Source organism: Trematosphaeria pertusa (assembly GCF_010094035.1).
Source record: "Trematosphaeria pertusa strain CBS 122368 unplaced genomic scaffold BU26scaffold_2, whole genome shotgun sequence".
Lineage (NCBI taxonomy): Eukaryota > Fungi > Ascomycota > Dothideomycetes > Pleosporales > Trematosphaeriaceae > Trematosphaeria > Trematosphaeria pertusa.
This window is the reverse complement of record NW_022987213.1, coordinates 2103784-2124452: the sequence shown is the minus strand read 5'-3', so window position 1 is coordinate 2124452 and position 20669 is coordinate 2103784. Positions and strand designations below refer to the sequence as shown.

At 54.8% G+C, this 20669-nt stretch overlaps 11 protein-coding genes across 11 annotated transcripts; 3 read left to right on the top strand and 8 right to left on the bottom strand.

Moving 5' to 3' along the window:
* Nucleotides 1-1973: 1973 nt before the first annotated feature.
* On the top strand, nt 1974-2270 carry BU26DRAFT_559415 (uncharacterized protein; the record flags this gene model as incomplete). The annotated part of the gene is made up of 3 exons (XM_033832697.1): nt 1974-2036; nt 2088-2195; nt 2244-2270. 3 exons carry the CDS (start codon nt 1974-1976, stop codon nt 2268-2270), a joined length of 198 nt encoding a protein of 65 aa, XP_033689760.1.
* Nucleotides 2271-2543: 273 nt separating this feature from the next.
* On the bottom strand, nt 2544-3872 carry BU26DRAFT_537409 (uncharacterized protein; the record flags this gene model as incomplete). The annotated part of the gene is made up of 2 exons (XM_033831409.1): nt 2544-3653; nt 3744-3872. The coding sequence occupies 2 exons, from the start codon at nt 3870-3872 to the stop codon at nt 2544-2546; spliced, it is 1239 nt and encodes a 412-aa protein (XP_033689759.1).
* Nucleotides 3873-4164: 292 nt separating this feature from the next.
* On the top strand, nt 4165-5512 carry BU26DRAFT_144593 (uncharacterized protein). The gene has a single exon (XM_033819881.1). It carries the CDS (start codon nt 4438-4440, stop codon nt 5368-5370), a length of 933 nt encoding a protein of 310 aa, XP_033689758.1. The 5' UTR covers nt 4165-4437; the 3' UTR covers nt 5371-5512.
* BU26DRAFT_144628 (uncharacterized protein) lies at nt 5512-6229 on the bottom strand. Its single transcript, XM_033819882.1, has one exon. It carries the CDS (start codon nt 6083-6085, stop codon nt 5654-5656), a length of 432 nt encoding a protein of 143 aa, XP_033689757.1. The 5' UTR covers nt 6086-6229; the 3' UTR covers nt 5512-5653.
* A 1605-nt stretch (nt 6230-7834) lies between these two features.
* BU26DRAFT_514614 (uncharacterized protein) lies at nt 7835-8864 on the bottom strand. The gene has a single exon (XM_033827878.1). The coding sequence runs from the start codon at nt 8726-8728 to the stop codon at nt 7910-7912; it is 819 nt and encodes a 272-aa protein (XP_033689756.1). The 5' UTR covers nt 8729-8864; the 3' UTR covers nt 7835-7909.
* A 178-nt stretch (nt 8865-9042) lies between these two features.
* On the bottom strand, nt 9043-11538 carry BU26DRAFT_447742 (DUF1446-domain-containing protein). The gene is made up of 7 exons (XM_033824661.1): nt 11236-11538; nt 11142-11182; nt 10650-11091; nt 10472-10597; nt 10337-10420; nt 10231-10286; nt 9043-10176 (listed from the first exon to the last, which is right to left on the bottom strand). The coding sequence occupies exons 1-7, from the start codon at nt 11342-11344 to the stop codon at nt 9109-9111; spliced, it is 1926 nt and encodes a 641-aa protein (XP_033689755.1). The 5' UTR covers nt 11345-11538; the 3' UTR covers nt 9043-9108.
* A 445-nt stretch (nt 11539-11983) lies between these two features.
* Nucleotides 11984-12884, bottom strand: BU26DRAFT_514611 (uncharacterized protein). The gene is made up of 2 exons (XM_033827877.1): nt 12686-12884; nt 11984-12629 (listed from the first exon to the last, which is right to left on the bottom strand). Exons 1-2 carry the CDS (start codon nt 12743-12745, stop codon nt 12012-12014), a joined length of 678 nt encoding a protein of 225 aa, XP_033689754.1. The 5' UTR covers nt 12746-12884; the 3' UTR covers nt 11984-12011.
* A 525-nt stretch (nt 12885-13409) lies between these two features.
* On the bottom strand, nt 13410-15801 carry BU26DRAFT_475181 (fungal trichothecene efflux pump). The gene is made up of 8 exons (XM_033825525.1): nt 15533-15801; nt 15123-15482; nt 14967-15075; nt 14741-14913; nt 14521-14695; nt 14373-14467; nt 14030-14321; nt 13410-13982 (listed from the first exon to the last, which is right to left on the bottom strand). The coding sequence occupies exons 1-8, from the start codon at nt 15692-15694 to the stop codon at nt 13594-13596; spliced, it is 1755 nt and encodes a 584-aa protein (XP_033689753.1). The 5' UTR covers nt 15695-15801; the 3' UTR covers nt 13410-13593.
* A 436-nt stretch (nt 15802-16237) lies between these two features.
* BU26DRAFT_475178 (NAD(P)-binding protein) lies at nt 16238-17217 on the bottom strand (the record flags this gene model as incomplete). Its single annotated transcript, XM_033825524.1, has 3 exons — nt 16766-17217; nt 16520-16711; nt 16238-16445 (listed from the first exon to the last, which is right to left on the bottom strand). Exons 1-3 carry the CDS (start codon nt 17131-17133, stop codon nt 16238-16240), a joined length of 768 nt encoding a protein of 255 aa, XP_033689752.1. The 5' UTR covers nt 17134-17217.
* Nucleotides 17218-17466: 249 nt separating this feature from the next.
* On the top strand, nt 17467-19433 carry BU26DRAFT_600384 (acyl-CoA synthetases/AMP-acid ligases II; the record flags this gene model as incomplete). The annotated part of the gene is made up of 6 exons (XM_033835169.1): nt 17467-17774; nt 17825-17877; nt 17933-18110; nt 18162-18408; nt 18468-19047; nt 19103-19433. Exons 1-6 carry the CDS (start codon nt 17520-17522, stop codon nt 19431-19433), a joined length of 1644 nt encoding a protein of 547 aa, XP_033689751.1. The 5' UTR covers nt 17467-17519.
* A 32-nt stretch (nt 19434-19465) lies between these two features.
* On the bottom strand, nt 19466-20610 carry BU26DRAFT_447732 (ClpP/crotonase). Its single transcript, XM_033824660.1, has 2 exons — nt 20529-20610; nt 19466-20452 (listed from the first exon to the last, which is right to left on the bottom strand). The coding sequence occupies exon 2, from the start codon at nt 20332-20334 to the stop codon at nt 19501-19503; it is 834 nt and encodes a 277-aa protein (XP_033689750.1). The 5' UTR covers nt 20335-20452; nt 20529-20610; the 3' UTR covers nt 19466-19500.
* Nucleotides 20611-20669: the final 59 nt, after the last annotated feature.

The window sequence follows — 20669 nt, the reverse complement described above, 5'->3', positions numbered from 1 at the left end:
GTGCTTTTCCATATTGCGGGTGATAGGCATCAGGCGCCGGAGCGAGTCTTTTGCATAGCCGATCAAGCCGCGAGCTGAGTGATAGATTGGAAGACTGCTCTGGCATTCGGTTGTACGCTCGCGTCCATGAGTTGAGTGGTATGGATAGATGTTGGATAGATGGTTCCTGACGATGGAAACGGTCGGTTGAACGCAAGCCTCCACGAGCGGTGTAAGGGCAAGCGAAAATGTCCATACTCATGTAACTGGTAGTGGATTGTGTTTATTTTGCGGTCTATTGTAAGGTGGGGGGATGAAGGGACCAGTGGTTGCTGCTCTAGGTTGCAACGCAGCACTGGTGTCTAGTGTGTCGATATCGGAAAGGCAGCGATGCGTAATGTCGCGGCCACGTGATATCCCTCTAGAGTGCATCTCTTGATCCATTATGTTCAAGACCGTACGAAGTCATTCAGTCGATGGAGTCCGTCTGAGTTACTAGCTGCGTAGCAAGGGGTGAACTGATCCAGAGCTCTGTAAAGTCAGAGACGGCACGATACTCCAGGCGAAGCGCCACCGACAGAAAAGTCCACAACTACTAAGTCTCAAACAGGATGGTAAAGTCATGCTGCACGTAAGAAGTGTGATACCCTCGCATCGGCCACCAGCGACCCAGGTAGTCCAGCCAATGCGCAGATGACGTCTTGATACCCAGATAGGTCCCAGGGCCGAGGCCATCGAGGGTATCTAGGTATGTTCACGCGCTTCCTGGTTGACGGAAGACCGCGGCCTGGACCAAGCGTTCGTCGGAAGCCGGCCGGTTGAAAGGTACAATAGGTATGCAGCAGCGCTAAGCGGGATGAAAGGCTAATGCAGCCAAACATGGTGTGGTTCCTAGGCCATATGTGTCGTAGATTATTCACGGTCGTGTATGCAAAGCTTTAGGCGTGAAAGGGCCACGGTCCAGACATCCGAGACCGATGTGAAGGAGGAATTAGCAGTCGAGAGCCGGAATACGAAGATAATGTCGAGCTCGTACAGTACGGTAGGACAAGTTGTAGATGGGTGGTGGAATTGAGTGGCAGCAGCCGAGACAAATAAGCTTTTGCGGTAGTTGGCCAGGAGCGTGCGTGTTTGCCCGGAATCGTACTGGGCACTAACGGGTTGATATGAGATAGATTGTCTGGACCTCTGCTGCAGTTGGGCCGAGGACTGACATTGATCCCGTCGCGATTGGACGGACACCCTCTTTTGCAAGTTGGTGTAGGAGTCGCAGCCGTGGAAGTAAGGGGCACACGATGTCTGCCATAGAAGTCTGCAAGCTCTGTCGCACGGAGAATCTAAAGGAGGCGACGATGAGCGGAGTCGTGATCACAGACCACTCCCATCGCGGAGAAAAAGCCGTCTTCGAAAAGATGCCGACACGCCCATTTGCTTTTACCTAATCCGGTAGCCATGCTCCCATTCGTCTGCCCCCGTCGTCGGAAAACCAGGTCGTCCCGCCATCCTCGACACTTCCCCAAGCGAAGGGCATCACCTGCGAAAAGAACATTTGGCGACAGTCGGCTCTCCAAGCCCTTCGGCGTTAGCGAATTAATCTGTGTTCCTTGAAAAGTTGTTCGACCTTTCTCGCTCTCAATCTGCAACCATTTAACCGGTAGACTAACCCCCTTGCGTCGACCAGGATGCTGGAGATCCGGACCACGGCGCACAGCAACGCGCAGCGCGGAGCGCAGATAGATTGCCACGGTTCAAATTGCGCTGCCACGAGGACGGGGAGCCGGACCTTGGTCGCTGATATTGGACTGGGCGAGGGGAGCTTGCGACCGTCCTCAGGGGTTAATTTTAGATTGATAGGCAGAGGTATTTCTTCCTTAAGAATGACCGCGTGCGCCCTCTTGGATGCTCTGTAGGAACCCTTAAACCCGCTTTGATATCGATCGTCGCACCTGTCGCAACCCGAACCGAACCGCCCCGCCACCGAAGACTTCGACACGATGAAGCTCTCTGCACTGATCGTGCTGGTTGCGGCTTCTGTTGCGCTGGCATCGCCGCCCGCGGTAAGATTTCTCTCGCTCAAACAGATCGTCGGGACTGACGATCGCATGCAGAATAGCCTGGAGCGCTCCTTCAAAGTCTCTCGGGATGCAAGCAACGCGATCCAACAGACTCCATGCATCGAATGTAAATGCAACGGCTTTGACGGCACCTGCACATGCGTGCGTAGAGCCACCGTGCGCTCTGATAATTCGCTGACGAGAACCCAGATCCCCAACGGCTGCTGCTGCACATGAGATGTGAAAGAGTCGGGGAGGCGCGGATATGGGCGAAGTTTCAAAATGTTGTCGGCAATCTGCATGATTGTACATTAGGTTATCTGCGGCACTCTGGCGTTCGGTTTGGCGGTCTGTCCCGATTTCAAGGATCAAGGAATCATTGTAGAGCGGAGAGTCAGGTTTATTCGATAACACTTTCACATGCCGGCTTTTCGAAACGAAACGCTTTTCGACTCATTCGACAAGAACTGTGCACCAGCCGAATGTGCATTTGCAGCTACGCCGCTCGTGCTACTTTGCTTCGCTCCCTCCTGCGTTCTTTTCTCGATCTTCCTGTTCCTCTACGGGCCTGATCCATTTCCTGAAGATGATCGTGAAGAAGCCCCCGATCCCAACCTGGAATGCCTGGAAGATGATGGCGGGAATCTGCATTTTGGACTGTTCGATTGGGCTAACGTTGACGTACATTACGGAAGACACCGGGACGACCATAGCAAGCGCTTTTGCAGGACAGCAGTAACAGCAGGCGATGACGTCTTTCCGCGGTAGCCAGACGACGGAGGCCGTAAAGCATATTCCGAGCCAAATGAAATAAAGAGCGATGCAGATGAAGACGATGAAGATTTTGTTTGACGGCTTGACCGTAGCGAACGCACCGGAGCGGAATGCTTGGTCGAACGTCTGCCATACCAGTGTCAGAAGGGAAACCGAAGACAGCTTCATCAGTTTCCAGTCGAAGAAGACTTTCTTGGTTTGTTTGGGAAAGAACCACTGGACGATCTGGCCAGCGAGCATTGGGACGAAAAGGGACAGCCCTAGCTGCTTGAATACGCGCCGGTATATTTCTCCGTAGTTGTCCCCTTGAACCAGTACTTTCGTGTACCAGGCTCCACTAGATAGATACATCTGGAGAAGCACCGGCGTCAGGAATGGACAGAGGAACTGACCGATGACGGATTGGACGACGGTGAGCGCAGTGTTGCCGTGCGCCTGTCGTGTCATCACCACGTTCGAGGACATGGTGGTTGGGGCGCTGCCAACGAACAAGAAGCCGATGAGAAGCCAAGGGTCCATGAAGTGCGGGTTCGTTGCGCAGAGGCTCACGATGGCGAAGGTTGCGGCGGAGGTAACGAGGTAGCATTGAAGTTGGACGAACGCGTGAATCTTCCAGCGCTTGTAGTTCTCCAGCAAGACCCTCGTAGGGAGGGTGCAGCCGTTGATGAAGAAGATGACGCTGACCGAGAGGTAGGTTACCACGACTCGCTTGACTTGTTGCTGAGAGTTCGGGACCTGGACTTGAGAGGAGATGAGGATGATCGCGCCCATGGCTAGGAGGAACCACTGGTCTTTGATGAACCATTTCAGGGCGGCAATCAGCTTCTGCACTTTGGTGGATTGTGCCTTATCACCGAGCTCCTCTTCATGATGTTGCTGTGCACCGCCGATGTCTTCCAACTTCTTAGATGTAAGCTCGGGGTCGTCTTGAGCCACATTCTTCGCGATGGAGACGTGGGTGACCGGAAGAATTGCATCGTGGGCCGGTTCATCCTTAGCACTCGCTTTCGACGAGGTCTCTGATCTGGCAGCGGTTCGCTGCTCGAATGCTTCAGGAGATTCCATGATTGGTGGATGGAGTGCCTTGACCATGGCTTTCAATTCTCATCGCAGGAGACGGTGGGCATTTAAAATGAACAAAACCGGAAGGTCTCGCAGGCGCACGGGAATATGGCGGAGCATAGTGAGGAGTCATGATGCAGATGGTGCCGCCGGATTGGCCTATCGCGAGCCTTGTTCCGAGGCCGGTGATGACGGCAGGAAAGCTGGCGATCGGCGTGCGGAAAAGCGTGAATCGGGAATGAATTCACGGAAACGCCCGGGAAAGCCTGAAGGAAAAGCTGCAGGCCCTGAAAACACAGAAATAGCTCTTGAGATCAACAGTCAACAGCTGTCGTTTCGAGATGTCGTTTCGGGATGGATGCGTGGTGTTGACCCTCCTTAGTCAGCAGGGCAATGACGCACCATCGCAACTACCTTTGGAGGAGTGACGCCCCTCACTCCACCATGCCTCGACCGACCGTCTCTCGCCTCCAGCGACCTTTCCACCTCAGGAGGCTCTCAGTCGGCCTTCCTCACCTCTAGCACCGTCGTTATCCTCGAGAACGCTCGCTTTCTCTACAAACACCTCATGACCGGGCCCCCATCCATCAATGCGGAGCGCAGGCAGAGCATCTGGAAGAGCGTTCACCACGACCTGATCCAGCATGCGCTCCCAGACTCTCGTTTCCACTTCGACTTCCTCTCGTTCACGCCCGACTTCCGCGAGTCGTCTGTCGCTACCGACCGCGTCGTAGAGCTCCCGTGCTACAAGGCAGCCAAGACCCTCCTCGTTACGCCAGACAACAGCCTCGAACGGCTGCGCCATCGAGCTCTCAAAGATGGGAAGAAGCTGCTCATTGGAACGTACCGGCTTCGGAGAGGCTTCGTCCTGCTCAATCCGGAGCGACTGAACGAGGATGAGTTCGAAAGAGCGAGCTGGCTCGACGGAATGGAGAGGCCCGGCATTGGACGCCATCTTTCGCTCGCTCAGATGCAGAAAGAAGGCATCAGTGTCGATTTGTGCGTCATCGGCGGCCTGGCCTTCAGCACAACAGGTGTGGTGGTTTGGGAAGGCAGTGGCTTGTTCGAAGTGCAGTTTGCAATGCTGCAAGATATCAAGGCGCTAAAGGGAATGACGCCCGTCGTCGCCGTCGCGCATTCCTGCCAGGTCGTCGATGAAGCCGAACAAGGCCTGGAAAGAATCAAACCGGAAAAGCTGGGCGAAGTGCAATGCGACTTCATTGTCACTCCGGAAAGAGTCATAGAGATAGAAGGCGCCGTGAAGCCGGCCGCTCGCGTGCAATTCGACGCGCTGGATCCGACGGCGCTGGACAACATCCCGCCTCTACAAGAGCTGAAGGGTATACGCATGATGGACCAGATTATGCACGACGGCGCCTTCGGAGAAACCAACGGGAAAGGAAAAGAGAAAGAGCAAGCAACGGAGAAGACGCCGACCGCGGAGGAGCAGATGGGCATAAGCATGGTCGAGAGAATGATGAAAGGATTCAAGACAGTGTAGAACACACAGAGGCAGTGGCGGCTTCCGAGCATACACCCGCGCACTTGGGGCACATCATGTCACTATATCCACGATCCTTTTTCACGCCGGACCACGAATTCAACCTCGTAGCGGAGGGGGACATGTTGACAGGGAAAAAAAATCAGTGGGTATTATTAAGTAACGTTAAGCTGGTATAGCCCGGAATACATAAACGCCGATGCCATGCAATGCAAACAACGATGTCGTTCCTCCCATTAAGCCCGTCGCTCCCTTCCCTCTCATCCTTTGCAACCCCATCCCCTCAAGCCAACCCACACTCCAACCCTGTAACCGCTACCACGCCCCCAACATCACTAAGCCCCACCGCCCCATCCTCCACACTAAACCTCACTCCCCGACTCGAAAACCCCGTAAGCGCTGTGCACACCACTCCCGGATCGGCCTTCTGCACCCTCCTCGGCGGGCTCGATAAATCGTCTCCCTCGCTGACACCCATGATCTCGATGGCCTGGAGCTGCAGCGGCGCGTTGTCGAGCGAGAGCGCCTGCCCAACCACCACGTGCAGCAGGCTGCCGCTCGGCAAGGACGGGTTTTGCTGCGCGTCGGCGTAGGCGTAGTGTTGCGAGAGTGAGGTTATGAGGCGGAGGGTTACTGTGGATTTGGCGGGCGTGGGGGCCGCGAGGGCGTTGAGGGAGAGGAGGGTGGTGAGCGTGATGGTGGTGAGGAGCTTCATTTTAGGATCGCGGGATGTTTTGCGTGGTGTCGTTGAGATTTGTTGTCGGGCCGGGTTCGAAGTGCGAGAGAGTGTGTGCAATGTAGGTATTTCGGCTTGCTGAGCTCCAGGTAGGTGACAACCCCATCCGTGAGATCTCCCCTGAGCGTGCGAGCCAAACGTCTTATACCACGCCGCAGTAAGCAGCCCAGCGCCAAAGCAGCTCAAGCAACAAAACCGAGCCACTCCCGTCGTGCCGTGGAAGGCTAAGTAGTCCACTAATCCCCGGCGCGCACAAGCTGGGCAGAAATGTTTCCTTATAATCCACGCGGATTGGCGGGCTGCATGCGTTTACCGCCAGGCACGCGTGCTGCGCCGCGCAGGTGCTGCCTGGGGTGCGAAACGAAACGAAACGAACATTCATGCGCGCGACCCCGGAAGCGGTGCACCCGCGGCAAGCTTGCTTTCCGACAACCTCCAGCAACTGTGTGTGTTTGCGATGGTGGAAAACCCGTGTCGAGAGGGCTGCGTGAGGCGTGGGAGGTTGTGGGATTTGAGAAGGTTGGAATAAGGTTCTTTCGCCGGCGGGAGACCGGAGTATTACTATATGCTGTGCTACGTGACGAAAGGACCTGGGGGCGGGAGCACGCATAATAAGCAGATCGAGCGTCCGCCCTGCAGGTTGCGAATACTCGGGGTAGCTAGCTGTAGATCGGTATAGTGTGGTGAGCTTGCAATTTGTGTCTAGCGGTAGCGGTATACAGCCCTACAGACAGCTAACTACCCCTGCCCAACAACTCAATTAACTCACAAGCTCCAACACATTCCTCAGTGATCATTTCGATCGGCGCTCTTTGGCTCAGACGGAAGAACGGTAGAGAAGGCCGGAAACCGTCAGGTGAAGAGTCGGCGTCGTCTTCAAGCAACGTCAGCCCATCCATCACCCCCCATATTATCGGATCAAACCGAAGCTCATACTCCCTCATAGCAAGCAACAAGCGAGGCTTCGGGGACGGCTAGCCGTGATATACTCCGAAGTCCAAGCCCGGGCGCGAAACCCGATCTACGCAATGCCGAAGGGAAGAAACGAAGGGCTCCACATCCTGGTGGTTTGTATTCCAAATGATGTCCAAGTTTGGGCTCGTGCTCCATCTGTTGGCAAAGGAGCCAGAGCTCCTTGAGTGTCTCACATGCGGCTATTTGAAAGTCTCCGTGGTGACGTTCGATCCTATAATGTGAAGGTAAATCGCGCAACTCTCGGGCAAATCAGAATCAGGGCAAGAATCGCATCAAAGCTCAAGTCAAGGTAACTGAGCTACTGATACCTGTGAGAGAGGTCCATGCCCGAAGCGGTGCTTTCGGTTACTTCCCGCGTATCCGAAAGGTGACTCCAGAAGTGGCAGGCTCCGGCTCGCATGCATTGAAGCAAACAGTGGTGATCCGGCACGTCGTTCGGGGCGGCTCATGATGCTCTTGCTTCATATCGCATACCTAGGTAGAGGCACGGGATTCAGCATCTGCTCAGGGAACACTGCAGCACGGCTGCGTCAGTCAATCTCTGCTCTCTTCACCCCACTCCTACTCTTCGGAATACTTACTTCTCGCCTTTCGCGTAGGAATCAATGATCTCCGCCATCTCCGGGAACCTCCTCCTGAATTGCCCCTCCACCGTCCAATTCTTCAACTGCCTCAGATGCTCTTCGTAGATGGGGTTGATCAGAATGCCTCCCCTTTCATTATCGATGGTGGTGATTATGACGTGATTCGGGTCGTAGTCCCATTTGATGTCGAACGAGGTGGAGTATGCGGAGGCGAAGTCGTCGAATTTGACTTCAGGGTGGCCGATCAGATAGATGCGGATCTTCGGCCTAGACGTATGATCATCAGCGCCTCTGTGCGCGCTGAATTCGAACATGGAAGGCGGGCATACCATGGAATCCGATCAATCCACGAAGCGTGCGGCCTCTCCAACTGCACCGGCTCCGGCCTCAGCCACTCCGGCATCTGCGCGAAGCTCGCCTCCGTCCTGAGGACCTGCCACTTCATCAAGGTGGACATGATGTAATGCACAGCCACCTGCTTGGGCAGGGTATCAATCTCCTTATAGCTCCTCACGATATCCCCGACCACCGCACTCGTCTCGTCTACGCTTCGATTCGGCCGGCCGTCGAACAAGGCGCTCAGGTCCGGCTTATCCGGATAGCTTTCTATTCTGCCCGCGGTCTGAAAAGCGTATGCCTCCCACCGGCTCGCAACGAAGGTTTGGAGGATTTGGTCCGACATGCAGGTGGGACTGGTGTTCAGAGGGATCGCTTCGTACGGCGCGATGGGCGTAGACGGCGGGGAGCCATCCGGCGGCTCTTGCCCGTTACCGAGCAGTCGCAGCTGGAGCGCAGCTTTCTGGACGCGTAGGTGGTCGTTCTCCTCTGATACGGCGAGGAAGCGGTTGTACAGCTCGCTCTTCTCGCGGGCCTCGGTTTCAAGTGCTCGCGTCAAGTGCTCGACCTGCTGCGTCAGACACTGGATGCTCCACTTCGTCCTCTCCCTCATCGCCTTCTGGCTCTTCCGGTCCCTAGCTCTCTTCCTCTCTAAATTCTCATGTTCCTGGGCCGTGCGCGAACTGCTTGCCGGGGACGTAGTGTCGCTAGGGCTTGTAGATGCCATGTTCACATCGCTCGTAGGCGCTAGTACGCGATAGTTCAAAGAGTGGGTACAACGGAGGGTGCTGCAGCTTCTAGATCATGAAGGAGAGCTTTGCAGGGCCTGTAAGGCGAAGGCAGGGTCATGAAGTGGAGGAAACCCTGGGGGAGATGAGCGGCGCAGGATATCCGGGCCCCCGCAATTGACAGGCCGGCGGAACGTGCAACCATGCGCTAGTGGCACGCTAGCCTAGCATGATTCAAGGACGGCCTCGCTTCGAGGGCGCACGACCGGAGTCCAGACGGATTCAACATGCCCTCACAGGTCGAAGGAAGCTGGGCTTGAACGCCTACAGATGCTATCTAACACAATTTGCCTCAACCGCCAATGCAACACCTGCCCGCTCAGATGCGACCACGCTCCAGGAACCTGTTCGGAATATCAACATATCTGCACCTGATGTACTCGCACAGATTCTTGCCCAAGCTGTCGTACCCACTCGTAGCGTTGAAGCCGCGGTCAAGGTGGTCTCGCAGCAGGAAGTGGACGGCGTAGATATTCGGCATCTCACACCGGTCGATGTTCTTGCCCTTGTCGTCCTTCCCGAGCAGCTCACGCAGCTTCTCAACGCTGAGGAGGCTGCGGAGCCAGTCGAATTCATCCTGATGCCGGACAAACAGTCCTAGGTTGGCGTTGGAAGACTTGTCCCCTGAGCGGCCCATGACGACATAGCCGAGGGGCGCGCGGGTTGTGGGACCGAAGGACGAGAGGTCGACGGGACCGCGCGTGTCATATGAAGGCTGGTTGAAGTCGTACTCCTTAGTAACACCGGGGGCCGGGATGTCGACGACAGTGCCATCCGGTAGATGTGCAGTCTCCTTGACGAAGGTCTGTGGCATCAAGCTGACCCAATACTCGAAGTATGGGCGGCCCATGGCGCAGCGCATATCTGGAGCCATAGTAGACCCGGGGTAGCCTTGAAGGAGGTTTTCGATGCAGAAGCGGGCGAAGGAGCCCCGGTCGGAATCGACCATAGCACCGGCGGAGAGGAGATCGGGATCCTTGGTCTGTGCGAAGATGCGCATGTCCACGGTGGCTTCGTCTTGAGACTGAGGGTCTTGCGGGACCGTGCCGCAGATCTGGAACTTCAGGCAGGAGAACTTCTTCGCGTGCTCTCCCATCGCAGCCAGCGTCTGCCTCTCCACCATCTTCGCCTTCTCTTCGATATCCAGTCCGGTGAGGTAGAAGTGGAACTCGGCTTGGTAGCCTCCCTTTGCGGTAATGCCGACTTTTGTGGTTGGTGGAGCGGGTAGACCTTGGACGCCCGACATCCGCACCGCGTTCTCGCCGACTTGCTCGAGCTTAACATTCTCAATCTGGGCGGTGACGTCGGAGTTGTAGTAGTATACCCCTTGGATCTCGTACAGCAGCTGACTAGCTATAGTGGCGATGTTAACCAACCCGTGTTTGCCCTGCGTATGGGGTCAGCTGCTATAGTCAGAGGCAGAGCTGCGCCTAAAACATACCTTCTCCATGGTGAAGACAGCTTCACCGTTGTGCTCGATGGCGGCAATGGGGTAGCCTAGAATACCTGTTAGCAACAGCTGCCAGGCGACCTCATGTAGAACTTACCCATATCGGTATCGTTCACGCCGAGATCCTTAAAACCGCTGTAGTACCCTCCTGTGGCGTATGTAGAACATTCAATGACGTGGCCTGGGGTTTCGTCAGCGCTGTGTGTGCAATGAGTGGAATTCATGTACGTACCGACCATAAGTGCGGAAGCAACCTCCTGGATGTTGTTCTCACGAGTCCAGCTGTGCCACCACATAGCAGCGCCAACAGTGACTGAAGCATCTGCAACACGACCGCATACGACGATATCCGCCCCTCCTACGCAACTGTCAGTGTCCACTGCTTGTCGGGTTCTTAGAGCAAGACTTACCGGCAAAGCAGGCAGCGATGCCTGTTCCACCAAGGTAACACTGAGCGCAGATTGGCTCATGACCCCAGTCTTGAATGTTCTTTCCAGCAGGAAGGTTGGGGAAGTTCTCGCCCTTGTGGTACAGCTCCAAGGCAGCGTCTGTGCAGTCGTCGCCGTCAACGAATCCAACCTTGAGGTCGACGCCATGCTTGGCGATCAGCTTCTTGACCTCGTTGGCGAGCCCTTCGACATCACTGGCCCCCGCGTTCACGCAGACCTTTGTGTTGTTCTTCGCAAGCCATGGAATGGCTGGGTCGATCTCCTCGAGGAAGTATGGCTCGTAAGCGGCGCCGACCGCAGATAATTGCTTTTTGGCTAGCTTGTCCCGTTTGTCTGAGCCTCGAAGGGTCATGTTGCATTCTGACATCCAGTCGCCGGTGATGACATCGACGTGGGGCTCGTTCTGGGAAGGTCAGTCTCTATTTGGCGTCTGATGGACTCGGACCGTCGTACCTTGGCCATGTCGTGAATCGCTCGTTTCCTGTCATAGACACCTGAGAGCAGTTAGAGCTCAGCCCTTGTCTGGGTGATTCACGAGCAGTCGTACCTCCGGAGCACCCTGCAATGTAAATGGGCCTCTTGTGGGAACCGTTCACGCCATTCGTTGTGCTGGAATCAACGGCGCCGTTTACACCATTCTCAACAGGAGGCGCCATCTTGAAGAAAGTGAGACCGAATTAAGAGACGTGGTGGTGAGACTGATGCTAAATCGAGACTTATTGAACAGATGTGCAAACGATGAAGGCTTGAAGGAGAGTTGTCATGAGCGGGGTTTATAAGTATGCCATCAAAATCCGAGCATCCGATCACACGTTGCATGACAGCCCGGTAGCTACAACCCCGAAGACGGCAGTGTCTGGACGTGCATAGCCATAAGCAGCAACCAGAAGCTACCTGCAATTCGCGACCACGGACAGCTTAGGCATCCTGCATACAGTAGGACCGAGGCAACCACCAATGAGTAAGCTTCGGCAGTTTCAGGGTTCCGAAAGAGAGTGTGGGTGGGGGTGGCAAACCCGGCTAGTGATTCATCTGGAGAAGTGTGGAGTAGCGCATACTAATGAATCATTAGACCACGACACCCCTCCAGTTCCATGAGTCCTGTGACCGCGTGAGTGTCTGTCGTGTCACTCTAGCAACCACTTACTGAGAGAATGCTGCGCATGCAAGAGCATGCTGAACGTTCCAGATCGTGCGCTTAAGACTTTGATCCGGCTGGCAACTGGCGAGGGCCGATATTTGTTGCCCCACCAGCTGATACATCGAAGAAAGAGACAGGTTGAACTTGGAGGTTTGCATAGAAATGTTGAGATTGAGGGAGATCTATAGATTCGATGCAGCCTTCTCCTTCGCGAGATAACCTGCTACAAGCTTCAAGAAGGCGTGCTTTAGCGAAACGCGTATCTCGTTTCCGTATCGCTTGAGGTTCTGCTGGACGGCATTGCTGGGAACGTGCACCTCCTTAAAATAGGTCTGGTCCGCATATACCTCGAGCGTCTTGATAGTTTCGGGGTGGTCCTTGTTCTTGTAAATGTTGTAGCTCAACGTCTTCGGCTCATTCGTCTCTGTTTCCGAGGCGACATTCTTCCATCCCCCCAACGCTTCTGCCCGCTTGCCCTCCTTGTATTCGATCGAGGCGTATGTAATGAAGGGATCGGTAGCTTTTGCGGCTTCGGGCCTTGTGAACGCAGACGAGGTCTCCGACGTAGTGACGGTCGGTGCTCCGCCGAACAGGGTGGGGTTGGCGCCAAAGAAGGCAATCAGGTCTGTAACAGCCTTCGAGGCCATGTGCGCGTCAAGGGCGGTCTGCGAGGCGTACTCCTCGATCACCCAGACGGACGTCTCGTCGGATTCGTCTCGTGGTAGACAGATGGCATATCGCGGAACGTCCGGTTCGTTCTGCTTCGAATACTGGCTGACTTTCTCGAGAGCACTGACAACCTAGCAACGGTCAATGGGAGTCAGCGTGGGCCATTGCAAGTGTTTTCGAGGCATACAGTCTGCCTGGCATCTTTGCCGGCGGTGACTAGCTGGGCAATAACCACGAGGGAAGGCATGTCGACGGGGTGCAAAGCTTGCACGCCTGGCGACAGGGTGTGTAGATATATGAGAGGTTTAGAGACATGTGCCCCGGCTCAAGCTCTTCGGTTCAAGCTGCATGGGCCGTACACAGTATGGTCGGCCCCAGGGCGGTGGAACCCACCCCAGTGCATTACTGTACAAAAAGGCTGACGGTTTCCGGGCTGCCAGGGTCCGCTGGTTAGGCGCTAGAGGGATCGTCCCGAGCTCCGCTGATCAGCAACGCCTCTTGCGACTGCATCGTTGCCAAGGGCATAGAAGCGAGATTGAAGTGGAACTGCGTACAAATGAACTGATTGCGTAGGGGATGAGGGGTGGCGGCTTTCTCACACCCACCCCGCCCTAGAACCGAAACGGGACTAGTTCAGACACTCAACACTCATCACGACTTCACTTCTCTCTGCGGCCAAGTTGCTCGAGATCTATTGGTTGCCACATTTATGTTCAGATCACCCATCGTGCTAGCATAGAAGATGAGCCCAGATAGGATGAAGGTGTCCTGGGCGCCAAATCTACGAAGCCTGCAGCGGTACGCCGGAATGGAACTCGAATTCATCACGGAAGAGTATAGCGCGCTTTGTCGCCGGGTCACGAATTCAAACCCATATTTCTCACCGGAGCCGCACTTGGTGAATCTCATCAGTCCAAATTAAAAGTACGCGGCCGAATTCCTTCAGGTGTACGGTTGAGCAAAGGCAAATTCTGTGGCGGAAACAGACGCCGTCCTCCTTTTCCTCCGTTTCCACCTGACTAGGAGAAGACAAAGGCGGTGCGTTGCGGGATTACGGTAGAGGCCATACACTACTCCCCCTTGTCCAGCTTAGGATCACACCGCTGTTTTCGTTTCCTCGATAGTCCCTCCAATGCCCTTACCGTGCATTCTCCTCTCGACTTTATCAGTCAGATGCTTTTTCGGATCGACTGTTAGAAGACTGCCGATGATGGCGATACCTCCAAAGCCCAACGAAGCGAGATAGACAGTCTTGAAAGACTGGCTATAGGCTTTAGGGAGGGCTTCCGTTATCGCGGCCAAGATTGATTCAGTAATCCCTGGGACTTTTGCAAGCGTTCCCGCCGAAATCGCCTCCAGGACCTGCGGAACTTCCGAGGCAGGAAGACCTGCATCCACCGCAGCGCCACCAACGACAGTTGGCAGCGTTGTGGAAAGTCGGTTGGTCAGGATCGTGGTATACACCGCGACCGCAATAGAGCCACCTAGGCATGTCAGTACTTCAGAGAGTAGGGACGAAAGCTCAACTTACCAGCCGCCCTAATGGACGCGAGCATTCCGGACGAGAGACCGATATCTTCTGCTTTACAAAATAGGGGGGCAAGAGATAAAGCGGCCAATTCAATGAAGCCGACGAAGAAAGGCCCGAGGATGGTGAAGGCGACGCCCATGTCTTTGGTGCTCGGCGTCAACGACGCACAGGACGACACGAAGGCCACCATTCCGACAGCAGAAAGGATTAGCCAGTATCGAGTATGTCCCACGAACTTGATGATTCCACCTGCACAGATCTGGCCCAGCGCTGTCGCTGCGGATACGGTACACTGTTGTGCCTATCAGCGCTGAAAACTTGAACGACTCATGGCGGAACTCACTGATAGCCAACCGGCGTAGTTAATATCAGATGTATACATGGTCGCTACCTGCTCGGGCCAAAGCAGAACTGCCGAGTAGTAGAACATGGACGCGACTAGAGAGCACAATCAGTTCACTATTCTTCCTCCTGACCGGCTCAGTACTCACCTGTAGCACAGGCAACGAGCGAAATGAAGCCTCGGTTTCGGAAGAACTTCATGGGCATGAGAGGATACTTGCTATTGCCAAAGGCTTCCCAGAAGCCGAATGCAATAAGGCATGCGCCACCCAGCACGATCGCGCAGATGACCGCAGCGGACTTCCAGGGATACAATCCTCCTCCCTGTTTCGGTCAGTGCAAGGAGCCCGTTGAGGAGAGAAGCCATACCCAAGAGATACCCAGCAAGAATATGACCAGGCCAGCGGTCCATAGGAACATGCCCACGTAATCGAGCTCCTTCAATTGCTGCTTCTTGGACTTGTGTTCGTGAAGCATGCGGAAGTTTGGCGGGTGGTAGCAAAAGAAAAGGAGGATAATGGCGCAGCCAATGACAATGATATCTACACACGTCAGCCTCCACGCACTCCATTCCTTGTGTGGAAGAGCAACCTACTGAGGTAATACGTCCAACGCCAACCGAGGGACGGATGCTGGATGAAAGCGCGAGCGATCTTTGGCCCAAATGTGGCGATTGGAGCTGAGGTAGCAAAGATAAAAGACATCTGCTCTCGTGAGTATTCTATATTGAGACTCACAGGCTGCTACTTACGACAACAGGGCGGTGCTTGTTCTTCACGAGCTCTCCGATGGCCACCCCAAAGCTGAGCTGAATGCACTCTCCCAAGCCGTACACTGCGCTCGCCACGATGAGCGTGTCAATATTCTGCGCGCAAGCTCCGACTATGACACCAATCAAGCAGACGATGTTGGCTCCGATAAAGAACCATCGGCGTCCGAACAGATCGCTTAGGCGTCCTGACACCAGAAACATCGTACTCTCGGCCAGTGTTCTCGCAATGTTGACCCAGGCGGTATTCTGGCTAGGCCCAATATCCGCGTTTATGTAACTTAGGACATTTGTCGGAAGAATCAGGAAAATATAGGCGGAGATTTGCCCAAGGCAAAGACCCTGTTACGGTTATCATCAGAGGAAATTCAGCCTTGTTTCTGGCGACCTACAATAAGGGTACCAATGAACATCCAGCTCATGAAATAATTATCTGGTAAGTTGTCTCCTCGGGCGACATCGTTGATGGAGAGGATGTCGGAGTCGTGGGACGGCGCGTATTCTTCTTTGACCACATCGCCCTTTTCCATGGGTTCTTCCCTTCTCGGTTCCATGATGACTGGACAGCAGGATTTTTGGTATCAGCAAGTCAAACGATGGAGGAAACCGGCGAGATGCAGACTCAAATACACCCCTGGGAACAGAGAAGTCGTCAGTTTAGAAGGGAGAAATGAGATGGAAAAGTTGCATCCGGGGTTCCCACAGTTTGTATGCTGCGCTCGCCGCGACAGGGCCGTAAGCGATGCCGCCCAGACCACAAGCCGGCTCTCCCGCCTTAGCTATCGCACTCAGCTTGTTTCTGTGGGGTATTGAGGTTTAGCGGGGAGCCGGGGACCCCGGAACTGACTCACATGGCACACGCGGCGGGTAACAAGCTCCTCCGCTCCATGCGGCCGAAGCTTCTTTTTGCACCTCCGGCGTGGCACCTAAGTCCGTATTCTTGTCTTTTGTAGACAGCGGACAGTGTCCATGCAGTCGAGGGCTGGGTCTCGAACACGTCTCGAACCGCTGCCATGGTATGCAGTCCCAGATTACTGGTAAGCTTGGAATGCCACTGAAGGCTTAATGCTTTCATCACTTTATTGCGTTGGCATATGCTAGCAGTTCCATCCGCCATCAATCGACATTATCGCTCCAGTAATAAAGGAAGACTCCGCGCTCAGAAGAAATGCAACCAGATTCGCAACTTCTGATGGCTTTCCGACCCGCTTCAAAGCCGATGCGCTATTGTCCAGTTTCAGCATTGGATTCCCCTTTCCGGATATCTGGGCAGCCTGAGCTACCATTGGTGTCTCTACAGTGCCACTTTTGAAGCGAGCGTAGTCAGTCTCCCTTCTCCAAGCAAAGACTAGAGGCCTAGAAGTGTCTGGTCTACTTACGGGGCAATAGCGTTCACCCTGATTCCCTTTTCTCCCATGTCCTTAGCGGCGCTCCGCGTCAGCCCCACGACACCGTGCTTGCTTGCTGAGTACGCAGCATTCTTGGCTCGACCTTGCAGACCGGCCACTGAGGCGGCGTTCACAATAGAACCGCCTGGGCGTAGCGCTCGCAGCTCGGCCCGCTGACAATACCTAGGCCACGGTCAGACCTTGCTAGTTTGCATTTCTAGTAGAGCGGAGACGGACATCAACCCCGTTAAATTGACTCCAAGCACGAAGTCCCAGTCATCATCCTCGAGCTCATCCGCCGTCTTCACGCCAATACTTCTCCCGGTCACACCAGCAATATTGGCGGCGCCATCCAATTTGCCGAAATGGTGCACTGTCTTTTCTATCCATGCGTCCACTTGCTTTCGATCGCGGACGTCGAGTTTGAAGGTGAAGACCTCGCCACCTACGCTTTGGATGGCCGTTGCACCTTCCTGAAGAGGGCCTTCTTGGACATCTGCAATTGATAGCTTTGCACCGCGGGATGAGAGGAGTTTTGCCGTTTCAAGGCCGATGCCTGATGCACCGCCTGTGATGGCGATGACTTTGCCTGCGAAACTGGCCATGAGAGAGGGGAGATTGAGTATGACTCGAAGCGAATGCGGTATGAACACCGACCGTTACTACCGCTTTCGATGGCAATGAAATACAGACGCCGGAGAAAGTAAACTAAGATCTCCACATGTTATGCACTCACATTTGCTTGACGCATACTATCCGCTGACGCCGTACTTCTAGGAGCTCCATGACTGGTGCGCCGCGTGGAAAACTTTAACCGAAAAAGGGCTGGGCTAGTCATTGCCCTGATCATCGCTTCCCCACCCCACACTGCGTAGCTCCACTTCGTGTTAACAAGGCTATACCTTTCCTAGACACCCTGGACATTTGATTCCATGCATCTCAAATGTAGCAATCACGGCCAGTGGGACGATGAACAGAGCCATCGAACACTATGCCTTCGCAACGAATCTACCGATCCAGCTATCCGCCTCCACAGGTGCCAACCAATGTGTCCATTTCCCAGCTGCTGCAATCGTACAATCCGGACGATGTAGAGGGAGATAAGGTCATCTGTGAAGACGATTGGACGGGAAGGAAGCTTACCTATGCTGGAGTTAGAGAAGAAAGTGCGAAGGGGGCGTTTGGTCTTAGGTACGTGATGGGACTTCATGAGGGAGACGTTGTGTGCATTAGCGCGCCAAATTCGGTATGTAGTGACATACAATGCTTTGGATCGGGTTCTGACATCGTTGCGAGGTTGGCGTTGTGAAGCTGATTCACGCGGTGTTATGGAGTGGGGGAATTGCTGTGTACGCGCCTTTGCATTCCTGGTCAGACAAGGCGAGTATGCTTACATCGCTGCAGTCTAATCAATCCTCTGAGTACGGAGTACGAAGTCGCGCACTGTTTGGATATATCTCGACCCAAGGTTTTGGCAGCAGATACCAGTACCTGGCCTACACTATGTGGTGCTGCGACAAGGCAAGGAATGTCGGGATTGGAGGCCATCTCCATTGATGGAGCTGAAGCGCTGCTTCAAAAGGTCTGGCATGTGGTTATGCTGGTTTTATGATCAATGTTAATGGTTTCGTAGGCGATCTCATTAGATGTTCTCTTTGACCAGGAAGAGTCACTGTCCGCCTTCGACCTCTCCGAAAAGGATAGCAAAGAGCATACAGCCGTCGTTTGCTTCAGTTCCGGCACCAGTGGTAAAGCGAAAGGTGTCGAACTGTCGCACTACAACTTGGTAGCTTCGATGCTGGGTATACGAGCCACTGAACCATTTTACTGGAGTGCCAGTATCAGAGGCGTATTCTTCGCCCCACTATGCCACATCTATGGTAAGTCACAGTCAGATCACAGTGCTCCTATATATTGCAAGCACTCACTATGAATGCAGGTCTTATGACAGTGGCATTAATGGGCTCATGGGTGGGTTTCTACACCCTGCTTCAGAACAAATTCGCCCTGAACAACTTCCTCGAACTATCCGCACAGATCGACGCTAACGCTTTCCGCATCCTTCCTACCATCGCCGTCGCAATCGCAAAGCAGCAGACCTTTGATCTCTCGCGCCTGTCAAACGTCAAATACATCATGTGCTCCGGCGCGGTGCTACCGCCTCCCATCATCGAATTCTTCCATAAGAACTTACCCGGCGCTCCGATATTCCAGGGCTATGGTATGACAGAGACGAATATTACGATGCTAAAGCCCGAGTCAGCGCATCGCGTCGGGTCTGTAGGAAAGCTCTTCGCGAACATCGAAGCTAGGATTGTGGACGACGACGGAAGAGATGTGGGAGAGGGAGAGCAGGGCGAGATGCTCGTCAGGGGGCCTAGCATCTTTCGGAGATACATGCGAAACGAAGAGGCGACCAGAGAAACATTCGATGGAGCGTGGATGAAGACCGGTGACGTCGTCAGAGTGGATAAGGATGGCTATTGGTGGCTGACGGAGCGCAAGAAAGAGCTCATCAAGTACAAGGGGCAAGTGCATTCATGTCAAGGGAAGACTACGCTAAATGTCTTCCAGCAATCAAGTGCCACCAGCCGAGCTCGAATCACACCTAAACTCCCATCCGCACGTCAGCGAAGGAGCAGTCTGTGCCCTTTGGGACGAAGACCAGGGAACGGAGGTCCCCATCGCTTATGTCTCGCTCACAGTAGAAGCGAAGCAGTCGCGGCTAGAACAGAGGGTGATCATCGCCAACATTCGCGAGCACGTCGACTCAAGAGTCGCACCGTACAAGAAGCTGCGCGGAGGAGTTGAGATACTGGACGAGATTCCCAAGTCCGGTAATGGGAAGATACTCCGACGGTTGCTGCCGGCTCGACTAGTTCGAGAGCGCAAAGCGAAGATGTGAACGTTACAACGTCTATTCATACCTCTAAAATGCTCTATTTAAAAGTCGAAGTTTTGGTTCCGCCATCTTACAATCTGCTGCCCTTCCACACAGGCTTCCTCTTCTCACCAAACGCCTTCAGCCCCTCCTTGATATTCTCCCCCTTCTGCAACTCCGCCCACTCCCGCTCAAGCACCACCTCCACCGCTCTCTCCACCGCCGCAGTCTCCCACCCCTGCCTCAAGCCTGCCCTCGTGCAAATAATCGCATCAGGGCTATTCTCTGCGATCGCCGCCGCGTACCGCACTGCCTCCTCGACCACCCGCTCCTTCTTCACTATCTTATTCACGATCCCCCACTGGAACGCCTTCTGCGCTGATATCGGCTCGCCCATCAACGCAAACTCCGTCGCCCGCTGCAGCCCAACTGTCCTTATGAGGCGTGGCAATGCGCCCCCAATCGGCGCAACCCCCCTCTTCACCTCCGGCAGCCCAAACACCGCCTCCTCGCACGCAACCACCAAATCGCAGTTGACCACAAACTCGCAGCCACCGCCCATCGCCAGCCCGTTCACCGCCGCAATCACCGGCTTCTTGCCCAACCTCCTGCTCAGCGGCTTGAACGCCGGACTGTTCCCCATGCGCTTGCTCGGATCCGCGTCGTCCGCCATCGAGTTGTTCCACTCTTTGAGGTCGGCGCCCGCGCTGAAGGCGCGGCCTGTGCCCGTTATGATGGCGACGCTGAGATTGGGCTCGTCGTCTAGCCACTTCCACACGCTGTCCATTTCCCATTGGCCGGCGGTGGACATCGCGTTGAGAGAGGCAGGGCGGTCCATGCGCACGAGGAGGACGCGGGGCGCGGGGAAGGAGAGCTTGAGGAAGGTTGGCGTGGGCGGCGGCGGGGTTGTGGTTGGGTAGGACATCGTGATGATGGTTGAGGGGTGGTGACGGAAGCAGAGAAGCTGCAATTGGAACGACTTCGAAGAGGCTGATGAAGCTCAAGACGGTTGAAGCGTCCAGGTTTTCGAGAGCTGAGGTCCGAAAAGTATTCCGAGTCAGAAGAGCGTCGATCCGCCTCGGTATCCTAAGCTGCTTGAGTCATTCACCCACCGGAATCATTAGCCGCCCTATGCACCCTTTCGTGTACCGGTACCTGACTTCCACCTCGTGCGAGCCACGCGCCGAAGCTGAAAAGCATCTCGGCCGTCAGCATTCTGGATGACAGAACCCGACAGCGTGCATCCCTGACACCCCATGG

Bases quoted from the DNA above. Each gene is read 5' to 3' on its own strand.
- BU26DRAFT_514614 (XM_033827878.1), bottom strand. From the start codon at position 8,728: ATGGCATCTACAAGCCCTAGCGACACTACGTCCCCGGCAAGCAGTTCG.
- BU26DRAFT_144593 (XM_033819881.1), top strand. From the start codon at position 4,438: ATGACCGGGCCCCCATCCATCAATGCGGAGCGCAGGCAGAGCATCTGG.
- BU26DRAFT_447742 (XM_033824661.1), bottom strand. From the start codon at position 11,344: ATGGCGCCTCCTGTTGAGAATGGTGTAAACGGCGCCGTTGATTCCAGC. The intron at 11,183-11,235 runs GTACGACTGCTC...AACTGCTCTCAG, and splicing joins CATTGCAGGGTGCTCCGGAG to GTGTCTATGACAGGAAACGA. The intron at 11,092-11,141 runs GTACGACGGTCC...TGACCTTCCCAG, and splicing joins CGATTCACGACATGGCCAAG to AACGAGCCCCACGTCGATGT.
- BU26DRAFT_144628 (XM_033819882.1), bottom strand. From the start codon at position 6,085: ATGAAGCTCCTCACCACCATCACGCTCACCACCCTCCTCTCCCTCAAC.
- BU26DRAFT_514611 (XM_033827877.1), bottom strand. From the start codon at position 12,745: ATGCCTTCCCTCGTGGTTATTGCCCAGCTAGTCACCGCCGGCAAAGAT. The intron at 12,630-12,685 runs GTATGCCTCGAA...GACCGTTGCTAG, and splicing joins GCAAAGATGCCAGGCAGACT to GTTGTCAGTGCTCTCGAGAA.
- BU26DRAFT_447732 (XM_033824660.1), bottom strand. From the start codon at position 20,334: ATGTCCTACCCAACCACAACCCCGCCGCCGCCCACGCCAACCTTCCTC.
- BU26DRAFT_475181 (XM_033825525.1), bottom strand. From the start codon at position 15,694: ATGGAACCGAGAAGGGAAGAACCCATGGAAAAGGGCGATGTGGTCAAA. The intron at 14,322-14,372 runs GTGAGTTCCGCC...TAGGCACAACAG, and splicing joins ACTACGCCGGTTGGCTATCA to TGTACCGTATCCGCAGCGAC. The intron at 13,983-14,029 runs GTAAGTTGAGCT...TGACATGCCTAG, and splicing joins CGCGTCCATTAGGGCGGCTG to GTGGCTCTATTGCGGTCGCG.